Source organism: Rana temporaria, chromosome 5 (genome assembly GCF_905171775.1).
Source record: "Rana temporaria chromosome 5, aRanTem1.1, whole genome shotgun sequence".
NCBI classification, from domain to species: Eukaryota; Metazoa; Chordata; class Amphibia; order Anura; family Ranidae; genus Rana; species Rana temporaria.
In genome coordinates, this window is record NC_053493.1 from 427,653,558 (window position 1) to 427,670,899 (window position 17,342).

At 49.4% G+C, this 17,342-nt stretch overlaps 1 protein-coding gene across 1 annotated transcript in view; it reads right to left on the minus strand.

Annotated features, from left to right (window-relative positions):
- Positions 1-17,342, minus strand: part of LOC120941395 (SCO-spondin-like) — a 210,291-nt gene that overhangs the window by 120,078 nt on the left and 72,871 nt on the right. The window contains exons 35-43 of the mRNA XM_040354735.1: positions 14,679-14,819; positions 14,406-14,588; positions 13,547-13,697; positions 10,629-10,788; positions 10,453-10,507; positions 8,668-8,766; positions 7,339-7,557; positions 3,114-3,241; positions 19-160 (exon numbers count right to left, since the gene is read on the minus strand). Of these exons, the coding sequence (XP_040210669.1) occupies positions 19-160; positions 3,114-3,241; positions 7,339-7,557; positions 8,668-8,766; positions 10,453-10,507; positions 10,629-10,788; positions 13,547-13,697; positions 14,406-14,588; positions 14,679-14,819 (1,278 nt within the window). The remainder of the gene's footprint in view (positions 1-18; positions 161-3,113; positions 3,242-7,338; positions 7,558-8,667; positions 8,767-10,452; positions 10,508-10,628; positions 10,789-13,546; positions 13,698-14,405; positions 14,589-14,678; positions 14,820-17,342) is intronic.

Below are 17,342 nucleotides of genomic sequence, written 5' to 3' on the forward strand. Positions count from 1 at the left end.
TGTATCTGCTGCGTTTACCTTCTCCGCAGCCCAGGAGCTCCACGCGGAGGAAGATCCGCCTCTGATAATGGAGAGGAAGGATCCGCACATAACGAGCGCCGACCATCCTATCAAAGCTCCGCGCCACCGGCGTGGATCCATCGGAATTCCCCCGGAAAACCTGCGTGAGGACAACAACGGGATTTACTCCTCCCCCAATGCGTTTCGTTTCATTCTTTTTTTGTTATTCGGAGATACGGATGAATCCGAATTTCCAAATTACAATTTAAACAAAATAATCAAATCTGAATAAAATTCGAACTCAAATCGAGCATTGAATACGAATTTGAAAACAAGATTAGAAAATAAAATAAAGGACTAGAATCAAATGTAATAGAAAATATAATATATCAAATATAATATTTTCAGACATAATAGAAAATAAAGGAATAGAATATAAAAGAATAGATGAACCAGAAAAGAATAGAAAAATTATAGAATATAATTAAATATAAAAGTAAAAAAGGGAATAGAATAAAAAAAAAGAATAGATTCGAAAATAAAAGAATAAACTAGACAAGAATACAGTAAAACAGAACAAAAATAGAATAGAAAAAAACAATAAAAAAAACTTATTCCCTTTTGTTTTTTAAAATAGAATATATAATAATAGAATAGAAAGGAATAATAATGAAAAAAACACAATATAATAGAATTGAATAGACTAGAATAAAAATTGAAAGAATATAACCGTCTTCGGGAATTTGTATTCGAATAGAATAGAAAAGAATACAATAGAAAAAAACAGAAAAGAAACTAAGAGAGTAAAATAGAATAGAAAAAACAATTGACTAGAATAGAATAGAGCAGAATTAAATAAATTAGAAAGAATATAAAACTGTCTTCAACCAAAAAAGAATAGAAAAATAATTAAATATAAAAGAAAAAAGGGGAATAGAATAAAAAAAATAATAGATTTGAGAATAAAATAATAAACTAGAAAAGAATAGAGTAAAACAGAACAACATAGAATAGAATACAAAAGAACAGAAAAAAACAATAAAGAATAAAAACAATATAATAAAATAGAAAGAATATAACCATCTTCAGAAATTTGAATTTAGAATAGAATAAATATGTATTTGAATAGAATAGATTAGAATACAAAAGAAAAGATTAGAAAAAAACAGAATAGAAACTAAGAGAATAAAAAAGAAAAGAATAGAATAGAACAGAATTAAATAAATTAGAAAGAATATAAAACTGTCTTCAACCAGAAAAGAATAGAAAAACAATAGAATAGAATTAAATATAAAAGAAAAAAAGGGAATAGAATAAAAAAAGAATCGATTTAAGAATGAAATAATAAACTAGAAAAGAATAGAATAAAAAAGAACAAAATAGAATAGAAAAAAACAATAAAAAATAGAACAAAATAGAAAGAATATAACGGTCTTCAGGAATTTGAATTTAGAATAAATTTGTATTCAAAGAGAATAGATTAGAATACAAAAGAATACAATAAAAAAAACAGAAAAAAAAACGAAGAGAATAAAATAGAAAATAATAGAATAGAAAAAACAATTGACTAGAATAGAATAGAGCAGAATTAAATAAATTAGAAAGAATATAAAACTGTCTTCAACCAGAAAAGAATAGAAAAATAATAGAATAGAATTATATATAAAAGGAAAAAAAGGGAATAAAAGAAAAAAAGAATTGATTTAAGAATAAAAGAATAAACTAGAAAAGAATAGAGTAAAATAGAACAAAATAGAATGGAATACAAAAGAACAGAAAAAACAATAAAAAATAAAAACAATGGAATAAAACAGAAAGAATATAACCATCTTCAGAAATTTGAATTTAGAATAGAATAAATATGTATTTGAATAGAATAGATTAGAATAGAAAAGAATACAACAGAAAAAAACTGAATAAAATAAAAAAACAATAGAATAGAAAAAACAATTGACTAGAATAGAATAGAATAAATTAGAAAGAATATAACCATCTTCAGAAATTAGAATTTAGAATAGAATGAATTTAAATAGAAAAAAATAGACTAGAAAAAAAAAACAATAGAATATAATAAAATATAACCGTCTTTGGATATTTTAATTTTGAGTAGAATAAATTCAAATTCGAATAGAATAGATTAGAGTAGAATAGAATATAAAATAATATAATAGAACAGAATAAATATAAAATAATAGAATAGAAAAGAATAATAATGAAAAAAAACACCACAATATTAGAGAATTGAATAGAATAGAATAAAAAAAAAAGAAAGAATATAACCATTGAATTTTAATTTCGAATAAAATAGAATACAATAGAAAAAAACTGAATAGAAACTAGGAGAATAGAATAGAATACAATAGAAAAGAATAGAATAGGAAAAGACAATTGACTAGAATAGAAAAGAAAATAATAAAATAAATTAGAAAGAATATAACTGTCTTTTGAATTCTGAATAAAATAACTTTGAATGCTGATTAAAATTTTCTGAATTTGGTTGAATTGAATTCCTAAATTCGAATCGAATTGGAAAAACGAATAGCTGAATAAAAAGTTGGATGGCGCGGGGGGGTCTCGAGATATCATTAATACTTGGCCAATCAGCAGCTTGGGGGGGAAATGCTGGGAGTGGTAATAAATATCTCAGGCCCCTCCCTCTGGGGCTGGAACCTTCAGAGGATGTATCTCAGACATCCTGGCCCCGCCCCGGAGGAACCCCTTGAGACGCCGGCTGCCATGGAGGACTGAGGTGGTCCTCCCCATTGGAGGAGAGCGACCAACCGAGCTGGAAGTTAGATTAGGCCACTCCCGCCTACATCCTTCTCCATTGGCCATCACCTGATTCACAATCATCATCCCAACAAAGAATCTTCATCATCTCACAAGCCCAGGATGAATGTTTATTGGTATTATCTGGTCGATGCCACCCGCTCCTCTGCCCCTAACGCGTTTCGCTCCACAGGGAGCTTAATCATAGCGCCAACCTTTCCAAGCTGTCTGCCATGACGTCTTCCTTCACACACGTGCAATTTGTGACATGTATGTTGTAGGCGGGTCCACCAATCACATGTAACGTGTGTGTACCGGCCAGGTCATGGGTGCGCCTCACTCACCTTGGTGTCCGGTTCGGTGTCGGGGCTCCTCTCGGTGTAATCGGACCAGTGCACCCCGTCATCACTGAACTGGACTGAGAAGCTGCTGACATAGAAATCCAAGGAACCGCCACCCTGCACTGCAATTCCTGGAACACAACGGAGAGTGACATCACAGTGAGAGTATATCCCGTGCGTATGCTCCTCCCACCCTCAACGGAGAGTGACATCACAGTGAGAGTATATCCCGTGCGTATGTGCCTCCCACCCTCAATGGAGAGTGACATCACAGTGAGAGAATATCCCGAAGTACACCTGTCCATACAGGTAGGTCATATCACCATACAACCACCAGAGGTATGTGCCTCTCTCTGCTCCTCCCACCCTCTCACATCTCTCTGCTCCTCCCACCCTCTCGCCTCTCTCTGCTCCTCCCACCCTCAATGGAGAGTGACATCACAGTGAGAGTATATCCCGTGCGTATGTGCCTCTCTCTGCTCCTCCCACCCTCTCACCTCTCTCTCTGCTCCTCCCACCTCTCTCTGCTCCTCCCACCCTCTCGCCTCTCTCTGCTCCTCCCACCCTCAATGGAGAGTGACATCACAGTGAGAGTATATCCCGAAGTACACCTGTTCATACAGGTAGGTCATATCGCAATACAACCACCAGAAGTATGTGCCTCTCTCGGCTCCTCCCACCCTCTCGCCTCTCTCTGCTCCTCCCACCCTCAATGGAGAGTGACATCACAGTGAGAGTATATCCCGTGCGTATGTGTCTCTCTCTGCTCCTCCCACCCTCTCACCTCTCTCTCTGCTCCTCCCACCTCTCTCTGCTCCTCCCACCCTCTCGCCCATCTCTGCTCCTCCCACCCTCTCACCTCTCTCTGCTCCTCCCACCCTCAATGGAGAATGACATCACAGTTAGAGAATATTCCAATGTATACCTGTCCATACAGGTAGGCCATACCGCCATAAAACGATGACCAGAGATATGTGCCTCTCTCGGCTCCTCCCACCCTCAATGGAGAATGACATCACAGTGAGAGAATATCCCGAAGTACACCTGCCTATTCAGGTAGGTCATATCACCATACAACCACCAGAGGTATGTGCCTCTCTCTGCTCCTCCCACCCTCTCGCCTCTCTCTGCTCCTCCCACCCTCTCACCTCTCTCTGCTCCTCCCACCCTCTTGCCTCTCTCTGCTCCTCCCACCCTCTCGCCTCTCTCGGCTCCTCCCACCCTCAATGGAGAATGACATCACAGTGAGAGCATATCCCGAAGTACAGCTGTCTATTCAGGTAGGTCATATCACCATACAACCACCAGAGGTATGTGCCTCTCTTTCTATACCAGGGGACACCACAATGTGACGCGCTCTGGTGCTGTGTCCGGGGGCGTGTCCACACACCTGGTTGCCCTCTGAAGTCTGTGGGTGGCTATGAGGGAGATTGTGCCCGTTCCTGATACATTGTGGAAGGGATCAGACACAGAAATCACTTCCAGATGTGTGAAAGCACAATACAGTCCGGGGGAGGTGATCTACAATGATCTAGAACAAACCCCAGATCACCTGACATCATTCCAGATACCTGCGAGGTTCCTGGGCTCCTGCAGGTGATCCAAAATCATCTGGACCAAGTCCTGATTTACTAGAATCCAGTCCAGATACCTGGGAGGTTCCTGGGCTCCTGCAGGTGATCTACAATGATCTGGATGGAAGCCTGGATCACCTGACACCAGTCCAGATACCTGTGAGCTTCCTGGGCTCCTGCAGGTGATCCACAATGATTTGGATGGAAGTCTGGATCACCTGACACCAGTCCAGATATCTGTGAGGTTCCTGGGCTCCTGCAGGTGATCTACAATGATCTGGATGGAAGCCTGGATCACCTGACACCAGTCCACATACCTGTGAGGTTCCTGGGCTCCTGCAGGTGATCTACAATGATCTGGATGGAAGCCTGGATCACCTGACACCAGTCCACATACCTGTGAGGTTCATGGGCTCCTGCAGGTGATCTACAATGATCTGGATGGAAGCCTGGATCACCTGACACCAGTCCAGATACCTGGGAGGTTCCTGGGCTCCTGCAGGTGATCTACAATGATCTGGATGGAAGCCTGGATCACCTGACACCAGTCCACATACCTGTGAGGTTCCTGGGCTCCTGCAGGTGATCTACAATGATCTGGATGGAAGCCTGGATCACCTGACACCAGTCCACATACCTGTGAGGTTCATGGGCTCCTGCAGGTGATCTACAATGATCTGGATGGAAGCCTGGATCACCTGACACCAGTCCAGATACCTGGGAGGTTCCTGGGCTCCTGCAGGTGATCTACAATGATCTGGATGGAAGCCTGGATCACCTGACACCAGTCCACATACCTGGGAGGTTCCTGGGCTCCTGCAGGTGATCTACAATGATCTGGATGGAAGCCTGGATCACCTGACACCAGTCCAGATACCTGTGAGGTTCCTGGGCTCCTGCAGGTGATCTACAATGATCTGGATGGAAGCCTGGATCACCTGACACCAGTCCAGATACCTGTGAGGTTCCTGGGCTCCTGCAGGTGATCTACAATGATCTGGATGGAAGCCTGGATCACCTGACACCAGTCCACATACCTGTGAGGTTCCTGGGCTCCTGCAGGTGATCTACAATGATCTGGATGGAAGCCTGGATCACCTGACACCAGTCCAGATACCTGTGAGGTTCCTGGGCTCCTGCAGGTGATCTACAATGATCTGGATGGAAGCCTGGATCACCTGACACCAGTCCAGATACCTGTGAGCTTCCTGGGCTCCTGCAGGTGATCCACAATGATTTGGATGGAAGTCTGGATCACCTGACACCAGTCCAGATATCTGTGAGGTTCCTGGGCTCCTGCAGGTGATCTACAATGATCTGGATGGAAGCCTGGATCACCTGACACCAGTCCACATACCTGTGAGGTTCCTGGGCTCCTGCAGGTGATCTACAATGATCTGGATGGAAGCCTGGATCACCTGACACCAGTCCACATACCTGTGAGGTTCATGGGCTCCTGCAGGTGATCTACAATGATCTGGATGGAAGCCTGGATCACCTGACACCAGTCCAGATACCTGGGAGGTTCCTGGGCTCCTGCAGGTGATCTACAATGATCTGGATGGAAGCCTGGATCACCTGACACCAGTCCAGATACCTGTGAGCTTCCTGGGCTCCTGCAGGTGATCCACAATGATTTGGATGGAAGTCTGGATCACCTGACACCAGTCCAGATATCTGTGAGGTTCCTGGGCTCCTGCAGGTGATCTACAATGATCTGGATGGAAGCCTGGATCACCTGACACCAGTCCACATACCTGTGAGGTTCCTGGGCTCCTGCAGGTGATCTACAATGATCTGGATGGAAGCCTGGATCACCTGACACCAGTCCACATACCTGTGAGGTTCATGGGCTCCTGCAGGTGATCTACAATGATCTGGATGGAAGCCTGGATCACCTGACACCAGTCCAGATACCTGGGAGGTTCCTGGGCTCCTGCAGGTGATCTACAATGATCTGGATGGAAGCCTGGATCACCTGACACCAGTCCACATACCTGTGAGGTTCCTGGGCTCCTGCAGGTGATCTACAATGATCTGGATGGAAGCCTGGATCACCTGACACCAGTCCAGATACCTGTGAGGTTCCTGGGCTCCTGCAGGTGATCTACAATGATCTGGATGGAAGCCTGGATCACCTGACACCAGTCCAGATACCTGTGAGGTTCCTGGGCTCCTGCAGGTGATCTACAATGATCTGGATGGAAGCCTGGATCACCTGACACCAGTCCACATACCTGTGAGGTTCCTGGGCTCCTGCAGGTGATCTACAATGATCTGGATGGAAGCCTGGATCACCTGACACCAGTCCAGATACCTGAGAGGTTCCTGGGCTCCTGCAGGTGATCCACAATAATATGGAACAAACGTTGGATCACCTGACACCAGTCTAGATTAGAGTTGCCACCTAATCCCTTTAAACCCAAACACAGATGAAATACACGGGTTCTGAGGCTAATTTAATGGAGATACGGCACCAAGGGAGTTTAATTACCACCATAATCAGCCCCAGAACCGGGTAATTATTATGCGTTTGGGTTTAAAGGGATGAGGTGGCAACCCTAGTCTAGATACCTGTGGGGCTCCTGGGCTCCTGCTGGGGATCCACAATGATCTGGTCCAAACCCTGAATGACCCGACACCAGTCCAGATACCTGTAAGGTTCCTCGGCTCCTGCAGGTCAATCTGTAGATGGGGCGCCCTGGCCGGGAGATCCTGGTAATCACTGTTCTGTGGGCTCCAGCCATGAAGTTCTGCCATCGGAGAGACCCGGTTTAGCTGGGCCGTGTACGCCGGATGATCAGCGAGTTCTGAAGAGGCTGTGAAGCTGTGCGGTGGGAGTCGGGAGATCCGGAGAGGTTTATAACATTCGTCTGTGAAGACAAGGGACAGACATGGTGAGAATCGATCACCTGGCAAATGTTCACAATTTAGAACCTGAAAAGATTGGCCTGCAGACCTGAATGAGCACAAATTTCTGATGGGACCGCGCAGTCTTGTGGTCTCTGATGGGACCGCGCAGTCTTGTGGTCTCTGATGGGACCGCGCAGTCTTGTGGTCTCTGATGGGACCACGCAGTCTTGTGATCTCTGATGGGACCGCGCAGTCTTGTGATCTCTGATGGGGCCGCGCAGTCTTGTGGTCTCTGATGGGACCGCACAGTCTTGTGGTCTCTGATGGGGCCGCGCAGTCTTGTGGTCTCTGATGGGACCACGCAGTCTTGTGGTCTCTGATGGGACCGCGCAGTCTTATGGTCTCTGATGGGACCGCGCAGTCTTGGGGTCTCTGATGGAACCGCGCAGTCTTGCGGTCTCTGATGGGACCGCACAGTCTTGTGGTCTCTGATGGGACCGCGCAGTCTTGTGGTGAGGAGGAGTTCATCGTCGTTCACCCTATGGACCCTCAGAGAGGAATCCAACTACCACCCCCAAGGAAGCAGAGGCCTTTAGAATCTAAGACCCTGCCCTGTCTGGGAACCATCACTCTAATGCTGCGTTCACACGGTCGGACTTTAAAATGGGAAAACCTCTGTTGGAATTTTCGATGGAAAAATAGAGAACCGGCTTTCTATCTAAGTCCGTCAGAAATTCCGGCCGTGTGTACACGGCATTAGAGGAATTATGTGTCACCTATAATGACGTATAAAATATTTGTTGTAGGGAGAAGAATTACTAGGCGGCTCCACAACCTTTAGACTGTCTGCACGCTAGTTTGGGTGAGTCGTCCTCCAGTGGTGGCTGGTGGTATTGCAGGCTGTGATAACTGTTCTACCTCCCCAAAAAGAATGTATTTTCTCATCCCTCCTCCACCAAACAAGTATTGTGCTACTGGAATCGAGTTGTCCCGGTAAGGGAAACCGCATTGCTCCTCCTCTGTGATGTATACCGGAGACGTGTGGTCACCAGGCAGATCATGAAGAGTCAGATTCCAGGCTTATCATGTCATGAATTCACACAGATACATCACCCGTCCTCCGTACTTACCTCCAGCAGTGGGCAGTGGGTAGGTAGTAAGCCCAGGGATGGGGATGGTGACCGGAAGGCCTGTAGGTTGCATGCCGGAACCTTCTGTCTTGTTTGGCGCTGAGGGAAGGAAATAGGTGTTCAATATCTACGGAAATATAACAGATATATACAAATCTCTTTTTTCATTTTTAATACCCCCAGGGTGCCAACAATTCCCCATCGGGTCCAACCACACCCACTGGGGTCTCAGCAGCTCCCCTAGGATCCCTCCACATTCCCCTGGGTTCTTACTACCTCCCACTGTTCATCCTCCTGGGGTACCAACTCCTACCCAGAGGTCCAACCACATACGCCTGGAGTCCCGCCTCCATCCCTTGTTCTCCCCCAGGGGTCCAACCACATCCCCCTGTAGTCCCTCCTCTGTCCCTTGTTCTCCCCCAGGGGTCCAACCAAATCCCCCTGAGGTCCCACTGCCTTCCCCTGGTTTCCCACCTCTGGGGTCCTACCTCCTCCCCCTGTTTCTCCCCAGGGGTCCAACCACATCCCCCCTGGAGTCCCACCTCCATACCTTGTTCTCCCCCAGGGGTCCAACCACATCCTCCTGAAGTCCCACTGGCTACCCCTGGTTTCCCACCTCTGTGGCCCTACCTCCTTCCCCTGTTTCTCCCCAGGGGTCCAACCACATCCCCCTGGGGTCCCACCTCCTCCCACTGCCCTCCCCCAGGAGTCCAACCACATCCCCCTGGGGTACCACTGCCTCCCCCTGGTTTACCACCCCTGGGGTCCCAGCTCCCCCTCTGTCCTTCCCCAGGGTCTAACCACATCCCCCAGAGGTCCAACCACATCCCCCTGGGGTTCTACTGCATCCCCCTTCTTTACCACCCCTGGGGCCACCCTCCTCCTCCAGGGGTCCAACCACATCCTTCTGGGGTCCCACCTCCCCCTCTGTCCTTCCCCATGGTCCAACCACATCACCCAGAGGTCCAACCACGTCCCCATGGGGTTCTACTGCATCCCCCTTCTTTACCACCCCTGGGGCCACCCTCCTCCTCCAGGGGTCCAACCACATCCTTCTGGGGTCCCACCTCCCCCTCTGTCCTTCCCCATGGTCCAACCACATCACCCAGAGGTCCAACCACATCCCCATGGTGTTCTACTGCATCCCCCTTGTTTACCACCCCTGGGGCCCCCCCTTCTCCTCCAGGGGTCAAACCACATCCTCCTGAGCTTACACCTTCTCCCCCTGCTTTACCACCCCTGGGGTCCCACCTCCTCCCCACGGGGTCAAACCACATCTCCCTGGAGTCCCACCTCCTCCCACTGCCCTCCCCCTGGGGTTCTACTGCCTCCCCCTGGTTTACCACCCCTGGGGTCCCACCTCCCCCCATCCACATCCCCCAGAGGTCCAACAACATTCCCCTGGGTTCTACTGCCCCCCCTGGTTTATTACCCCTGGGGTCCCACCTCCCCCAGGGATCCAACTACATCCTCCTGGAGTCCCACCCCCCCCCCCGTCCAAATTCCCCAGAGGTCCAACCACACCCCCCTGCTTAACCCCCCACCCCCTCCCCGGGGTCCCACCACCTCCCCCTGGAGCTCCACCAACTTTCCCAGACTGTAGCAATCCGTGTATCTGTCTCTCCCACTCCTGTCAGCTGGCTTCCTCTAGTGACTGACTACACAAAGTATAAAGTGATAATGTGTATTCAATTCATTTATACCCGACTAATAAAAGCAGCTGTGATCTCATATTTACTAGGAGGCGGGGCCATTTATCATGGCGGTGGATGGACACACACTCACCTGTCTCCGAACAATGGCAGCAGGTGTCCCCCGAGCCCTCCACCAGGAACTGACCCTGCAAGAGATGGAGCACAGTCTTGTGGGTGGAGAATGCTAACTGGTTGCTATGGGTTACTGCGTGTATTATATAACAGAGGATGACACCTCTACAGACCGTACGGTACTATAGATCTCACCTTGGGGCACCCCACATTAGTGAACTGGCAGAATTGGGAGCATTGTACGCTCAGGTTGGGCAGACATTGGCACACATGGCATTCTCCAGACCTCCAACGTTCACCGGTGCTGTATGTCTTCCCGTGGTGGGTACACGCCTCACACGGCTCCGTCTGACACCTAAAGAGGGGGGATAAATCTGTCAGAGGAATATAGAGGGGTCCGGAGGGACTATGTGACAGAAGTACAACTACCACCAACACCTCGCCCTGTACGGCCCCTCTAACACCTCGCCCTGTACGGCCCCTCTAACACTGAGCCCTGTACGGCCCCTCTAACACCTCGCCCTGTACGGCCCCTCTAACACCTCGCCTTGTACGGCCCCTCTAACACCTCGCCTTGTACGGCCCCTCTAACACCTCGCCCTGTACGGCCCCTCTCACACTGAGCCCTTGATATGGTGGCATCTCAAGTCACATTTACACCTGACCATGGTGATGCCTCCTCTCACATTAATACCTCGCCGTAGTGGCTCACTGACACCTCACCATGGTGGCGCCTCCTTGCCATTGTGGCACCTCCTCTAACACTGACCCCTTGGTATGGTGGCATCTCTTCTCACACTGACCCCTCGTTGTGGTGAAACCTCCAATCACTTTGTCCCCTCGACATAGTGGCACCTCCTCTCACACTGATCCCCCGTTGAGGTGGCAACTCCAATCACATTGACTCCTAGCCATGGTGGAACCTCCAATCACATTAACCCCTCATCGTGGTGGTACCTCTTCTCACATTGACCCCTAGTCATGGTGGCACCTCCAATCACATTGACCCCTCACTTTGGTGGCAACCCCTCTCACACTGACCCCTAGCCGTGGTGGCATCTCAAGTCACATTTACACCTGACCATGGTGATGCCTTCTTTAATACCTCGCCGTAGTGGCTCCTCCTCTCACACTGACACCTCACCATGGTGGCGCCTCCTTGCCATTGTGGCACCTCCTCTAACATTGATTCATCCCTGTGGTGGCCCCTCCTCTCCCATTGACCCCTTGCCATTGTGGCACCTCCTCCAACATTGACCCATCACTTCGATGGCCCCTCCTCTCCCATTGACCCCTTGCCATTGTGGCACCTCCTCTAACATTGACCCATCACTGTGATGGTGCCTCCTCTCCCATTGACCCCTTGCCATTGTGGCACCTCCTCCAACATTGACCCATCACTGTGATGGCCCCTCCTCTCCCATTGACCCCTTGCCATTGTGGCACCTCCTCTAACATTGACCCATCACTGTGATGGCCCCTCCTCTCCCATTGACCCCTTGCCATTGTGGCACCTCCTCCAACATTGACCCATCACTTCGATGGCCCCTCCTCTCCCATTGACCCCTTGCCATTGTGGCACCTCCTCTAACATTGACCCATCACTGTGATGGTGCCTCCTCTCACACTGACCCCTCCCCATGGTGGCTCCTTCTCTCACACTGACCCATCACTGTGATGGCCCCTCCTCTCCCATTGACCCCTTGCCATTGTGGCACCTCCTCTAACATTGACCCATAACTTTGATGGCCCCTCCTCTCTCATTGACCCCTTGCCATTGTGGCACCTCCTCCAACATTAACCCATCGCTGTGATGGTCCCTCCTCTCCCATTGACCCCTTGCCATTGTGGCACCTCCTCTAATATTGACCCATCACTGTGGTGGCCCCTCCTCTCCCATTGACCCCTTACCATTGTGGCGCCTCCTCTAATATTGACCCATCACTGTGATGGCCCCTCCTCTCCCATTGACCCCTTGCCATTGTGGCACCTCCTCCAACATTGACCCATCACTTCGATGGCCCCTCCTCTCCCATTGACCCCTTGCCATTGTGGCACCTCCTCTAACATTGACCCATCACTGTGATGGTGCCTCCTCTCACACTGACCCCTCCCCATGGTGGCTCCTTCTCTCACACTGACCCATCACTGTGATGCCCCTCCTCTCCCATTGACCCCTTGCCATTGTGGCACCTCCTCTAACATTGACCCATCACTTCGATGGCCCCTTCTCTCCCATTGACCCCTTGCCATTGTGGCACCTCCTCTAACATTGACCCATCACTTCGATGGCCCCTCCTCTCCCATTGACCCCTTGCCATTGTAGCACCTCCTCTAACATTGACCCATCACTGTGATGGCCCCTCCTCTCTCATTGACCCCTTGCCATTGTGGCACCTACTCCAACATTAACCCATCACTTTGATGGCCCCTCCTCTCCCATTGACCCCTTGCCATTGTGGCACCTCCTCCAACATTGACCCATCACTGTGATGGCCCCTCCTCTCTCATTGACCCCTTGCCATTGTGGCACCTACTCCAACATTAACCCATCACTTTGATGGCCCCTCCTCTCCCATTGACCCCTTGCCATTGTGGCACCTCCTCTAACATTGACCCATCGCTGTGATGGTCCCTTCTCTCCCATTGACCCCTTGCCATTGTGGCACCTCCACCAACATTGACCCATCGCTGTGATGGTCCCTTCTCTCCCATTGACCCCTTGCCATTGTGGCACCTCCTCTAACATTGACCCATCGCTGTGATGGTCCCTTCTCTCCCCTTGACCCTGTGGCACCTCCTCCAACATTGACCCATAACTGTGATGGCCCCTCCTCTCCCATTGACCCCTTGCCATTGTGGCACCTCCTCTAACATTGACCCCTCACTGTGATGGCGCCTCCTCTCACACTGACCCCTACCCATGGTGGCTCCTTCTCTCACACTGACCCCTCCCCATGGTGGCTCCTTCTATCACACTGACCCCTGCCCATGGTGGCTCCTCCTCTCACATTGACCCCTCCCCATGGTGGCTCCTCCTCTCACACTGACCCTTGCCCATGGTGGCTCCTCCTCTCACATTGACCCCTCCCCGTGGTGACACCTCCACTCACCTGCGGGCCTTCCGGTAGATTCCCCGGCACTGCTTCCCATTGCCATGTTTGCTGGGATTGTTGGGGCTTCGGAAGGACCACTGGATGCTCTGCACCCCACATGGGCCCAGACACTCCCCCCAGGGTGACCAGGACGACCAGCCGCAGTTCACTAGAAATACAGAATATCATCATATACAGTGTATGGGGGATGGTACGTCTCTGGCTTCTTCTTGTAGACTCCCACCTTACACTTACATCCCCCCACCCCCACCACATCAGTGACCTCACACTACCAGAAACTACTACACAGTGCAAGGAACGAAGAGACCCCCACAGGTATCAGCTGCTGCTACGTAACAAGAGAGTTTTCCATCCTTCTACCCCGGGAGGGGGCGGCTGCCCTGGCACTGTGACTTCATGTGAGAAGGGGGGGACTGCGGGGAGATTGAGGGGGAGGGGATTTGTTTTGGGAGGATCAATTTGGGGGGAAATCTGAGGGGTGGATTTGTGCTTGGAGGGGAAATTTGAGGGGTAATTTGTGCTAGGAGGGAACAATTTTGTTTGGGGGGGGGGGGATTTGTGCTAGGAGGGAATTTGAGGGGTAGATTTGTGCTAGGAGGGGAAATTTTGAGTAGAGGATTTGTGCTAGGAGGGGTGTAAATGTGCCGGGAGGGGGGATTTCAGCGGGGGGGCAGATTTGTACTGGGGGGTAAGCATGCAGATTAGCGCTCAATTTTTTTTGGGGGGGGGGGATTTTTGCTGACACATAATGCTCATACATCTTGGGGGGGCAGTTTGGCGCGTTGCCCGGGGCTCTAGGTGACCTTGTCCTGGCACCCGGCTCCCGGCAGTAGACTGCACTATGCTGAGCACTGACCGGTACACTCCGGATTCTGCCGGCACTGCTTCATCTGACCCTCCTGGCAGGTGCAGATCTGACAGTTGGCTTTGACGAGTTGGCCGGGCCAGTAGGTGGCGCCCTCCACTTCACAGGGACACTCCTCCGGACGCACACAGTGATTCATATTGTCCATCAGGAGCCCATCGGGGCACCAGCAGCCTGGAAGGAGAAATGAGGAGAGGGGTGAGAGGAGCACAGAGGTGGCACCACACACAGAGAGATCACAGGCGTCTCCTCCGATCGTCTTACCCGGAACGCAGTGCTCATCGCCATGGCAGCTCCTCTTATTGGTCAGATCCGAGCAGGTCTGGGGACACGGGGCACACGGCTTATGCTGAAGATCGGCAGGGCAAGGCGGAGACTCTGGGCAGCCATCTTGTCGGCACACATCTGCAGGGAAATCACAAAATGTCATTCCCTCCCCGTCAATCGTCATTCCCTCCCCGTCAATCTTCATTCCCTCCCCCATCAATCGTCATTCCCTCCCCCGTCAATCGTCATTCCCTCCCCGTCAATCTTCATTCTCTCCCCCGTCAATCGTCATTCCCTCCCCCATCAATCGTCATTCCCTCCCCATCAATCGTCATTCCCTCCCCATCAATCGTCATTCCCTCCCCCATCAATCGTCATTTCCTCCCCGTCAATCGTCATTCCCTCCCCCATTAATCGTCATTCCCTCCCCCATGAATCATCATTCCCTCCCCCATCAATCATCATTCCCTCCCCCATCAATTGTCATTCCCTCCCCCATCAATCATAATTCCCTCCCCCATCAATTGTCATTCCCTCCCCCATCAATCGTCATTCCCTCCCCATCAATCGTCATTCCCTCCCCCATCAATCGTCATTCCCTCCCCGTCAATCATCATTCCCTCCCCCATCAATCGTCATTCCCTCCCCGTCAATCATCATTCCCTCCCCCATCAATCATCATTCCCCCCCCCATCAATCGTCATTCCCTCCCCCATCAATCGTCATTTCCTCCCCCATTAATTGTAATTCCCTCCCTCATCAATCCCTCCCCCATCAATTGTCATTCCCTCCCCCATCAATTGTCATTCCCTCCCCCATCAATCATAATTCCCTCCCCCATCAATTGTCATTCCCTCCCCCATCAATCGTCATTCCCTCCCCGTCAATCATCATTCCCTCCCCCATGAATCGTCATTCCCTCCCCCATCAATCGTCATTTCCTCCCCCATTAATTGTAATTCCCTCCCTCATCAATCATCATTCCCTCCCCCATCAATTGTCATTCCCTCCCCCATCAATTGTCATTCCCTCCCCCATCAATCATCATTCCCTCCCCCATCAATTGTCATTCCCTCCCCCATCAATCGTCATTCCCTCCCCGTCAATCGTCATTCCCTCCCCCATCAATCGTCATTCCCTCCCCGTCAATCATCATTCCCTCCCCCATGAATCGTCATTCCCTCCCCCATCAATTGTCATTCACTCCCCCATCAATCGTCATTCCCTCCCCCATCAATCGTCATTCCCTCCCCCATCAATTGTCATTCACTCCCCCATCAATCGTCATTCCCTCCCCCATCAATCGTCATTCCCTCCCCTGTCTGTTACATGGAAGAGTCCAGAATAATATGAGAAATAAAACTCTGATTTATGAAAAGGAAGGAATTGTCCGTCACTCGGGATTCAGGAGATGTGATGGAGGAAACTGTCCATGAGGAGTAAAACGGCAGAGGAACTGAATTCATTCTCAACGGAGAAGAGAAGAGGGGATCACCATGGATGATGATGAAGAGGGATATGATCACCATTTTTTTTTTTTCTTATTTATTTATTTTTTACACTGTTTTTTTTTTTTTTTTGATGGCTTTTATTCCTATTACAAGGAATGTAAACATCCCTTGTAATAGGAATAGTGTGTGACAGGTCCTCTTTAAGGAGAGATGCGGGGTCAATAAGACCTTCCCCTCCCCCCACATCTCTCCTCCAGGCTGGAAATCATGAGATCGTGAAAAAAATTCACAGATCTCATGCTTACTAGCCACTTTGTTTACTTACGGGTACCCGGGCGTGACGTCATCACATCGCGCCCGGGCCTCCGACGGTAATAGAGATGACTGGTGACCATCTGGTCACCAGTCATCTCTATGCTTCCTATCTGGCGCAGGGAGATCCTTTCTCCGGGCCCCCGATGGCACGGGGAGCCCGGAGAAGCACCGGATGGCAGCGGGAGGGGGGTGTCCCCTCCCACCGCCTATAAGAACGACCAAGTGGCGGAACCACCGCTATGATCGTTCTTATGGTGCGCAGGATCGCCGGGATGGGAGATCCCCTTTGTGGACGTCATATGACGGTGTGCGGTATTGAAGTAGTTAATGAACATATAGGAATTCTGGGAATAATTAAGTTTGTCTGATTGTAGGACAGGTGTTACATTGACGTAGATCTTAGCAACCAATCATATCTAGGAGAGGTTGCTAAGATAAGGCTTGTAAGGGTATATAAATGCAAGTTTTACAAATGTTAGACAGACAAGTCAGATAGGAGCCCATGAGGCTGAACTCTATGTATGCTGCCCTATTGCACGGGTCATAGAACCAGTGGGCAATTATCTGTTCAGATAGGTGTCTATCAGGCTGTCTGTTTGTCTATGCAGCCCTATTGCACGGGTGGAAGGCGCTCAGAACCAATAGGCAAATATCTGTCCTATTGTTGTAACTTGTCTCCTTGTACGAGTCAATAAAGACAACTTTTAAACTTGATCCAGAGTGTGGTCTCAGGTGAATTTCCCTCACAGAGGATGAGCGACAGGATCACAATGGATGATTAGGATAAGCGACAGAATCACAATGGATGATGAGGGATATGATCACAATGGATGATGAGGGATATGATCACAATGGATGATGATGATGATGATGATGATGATGAGGGATATGATCA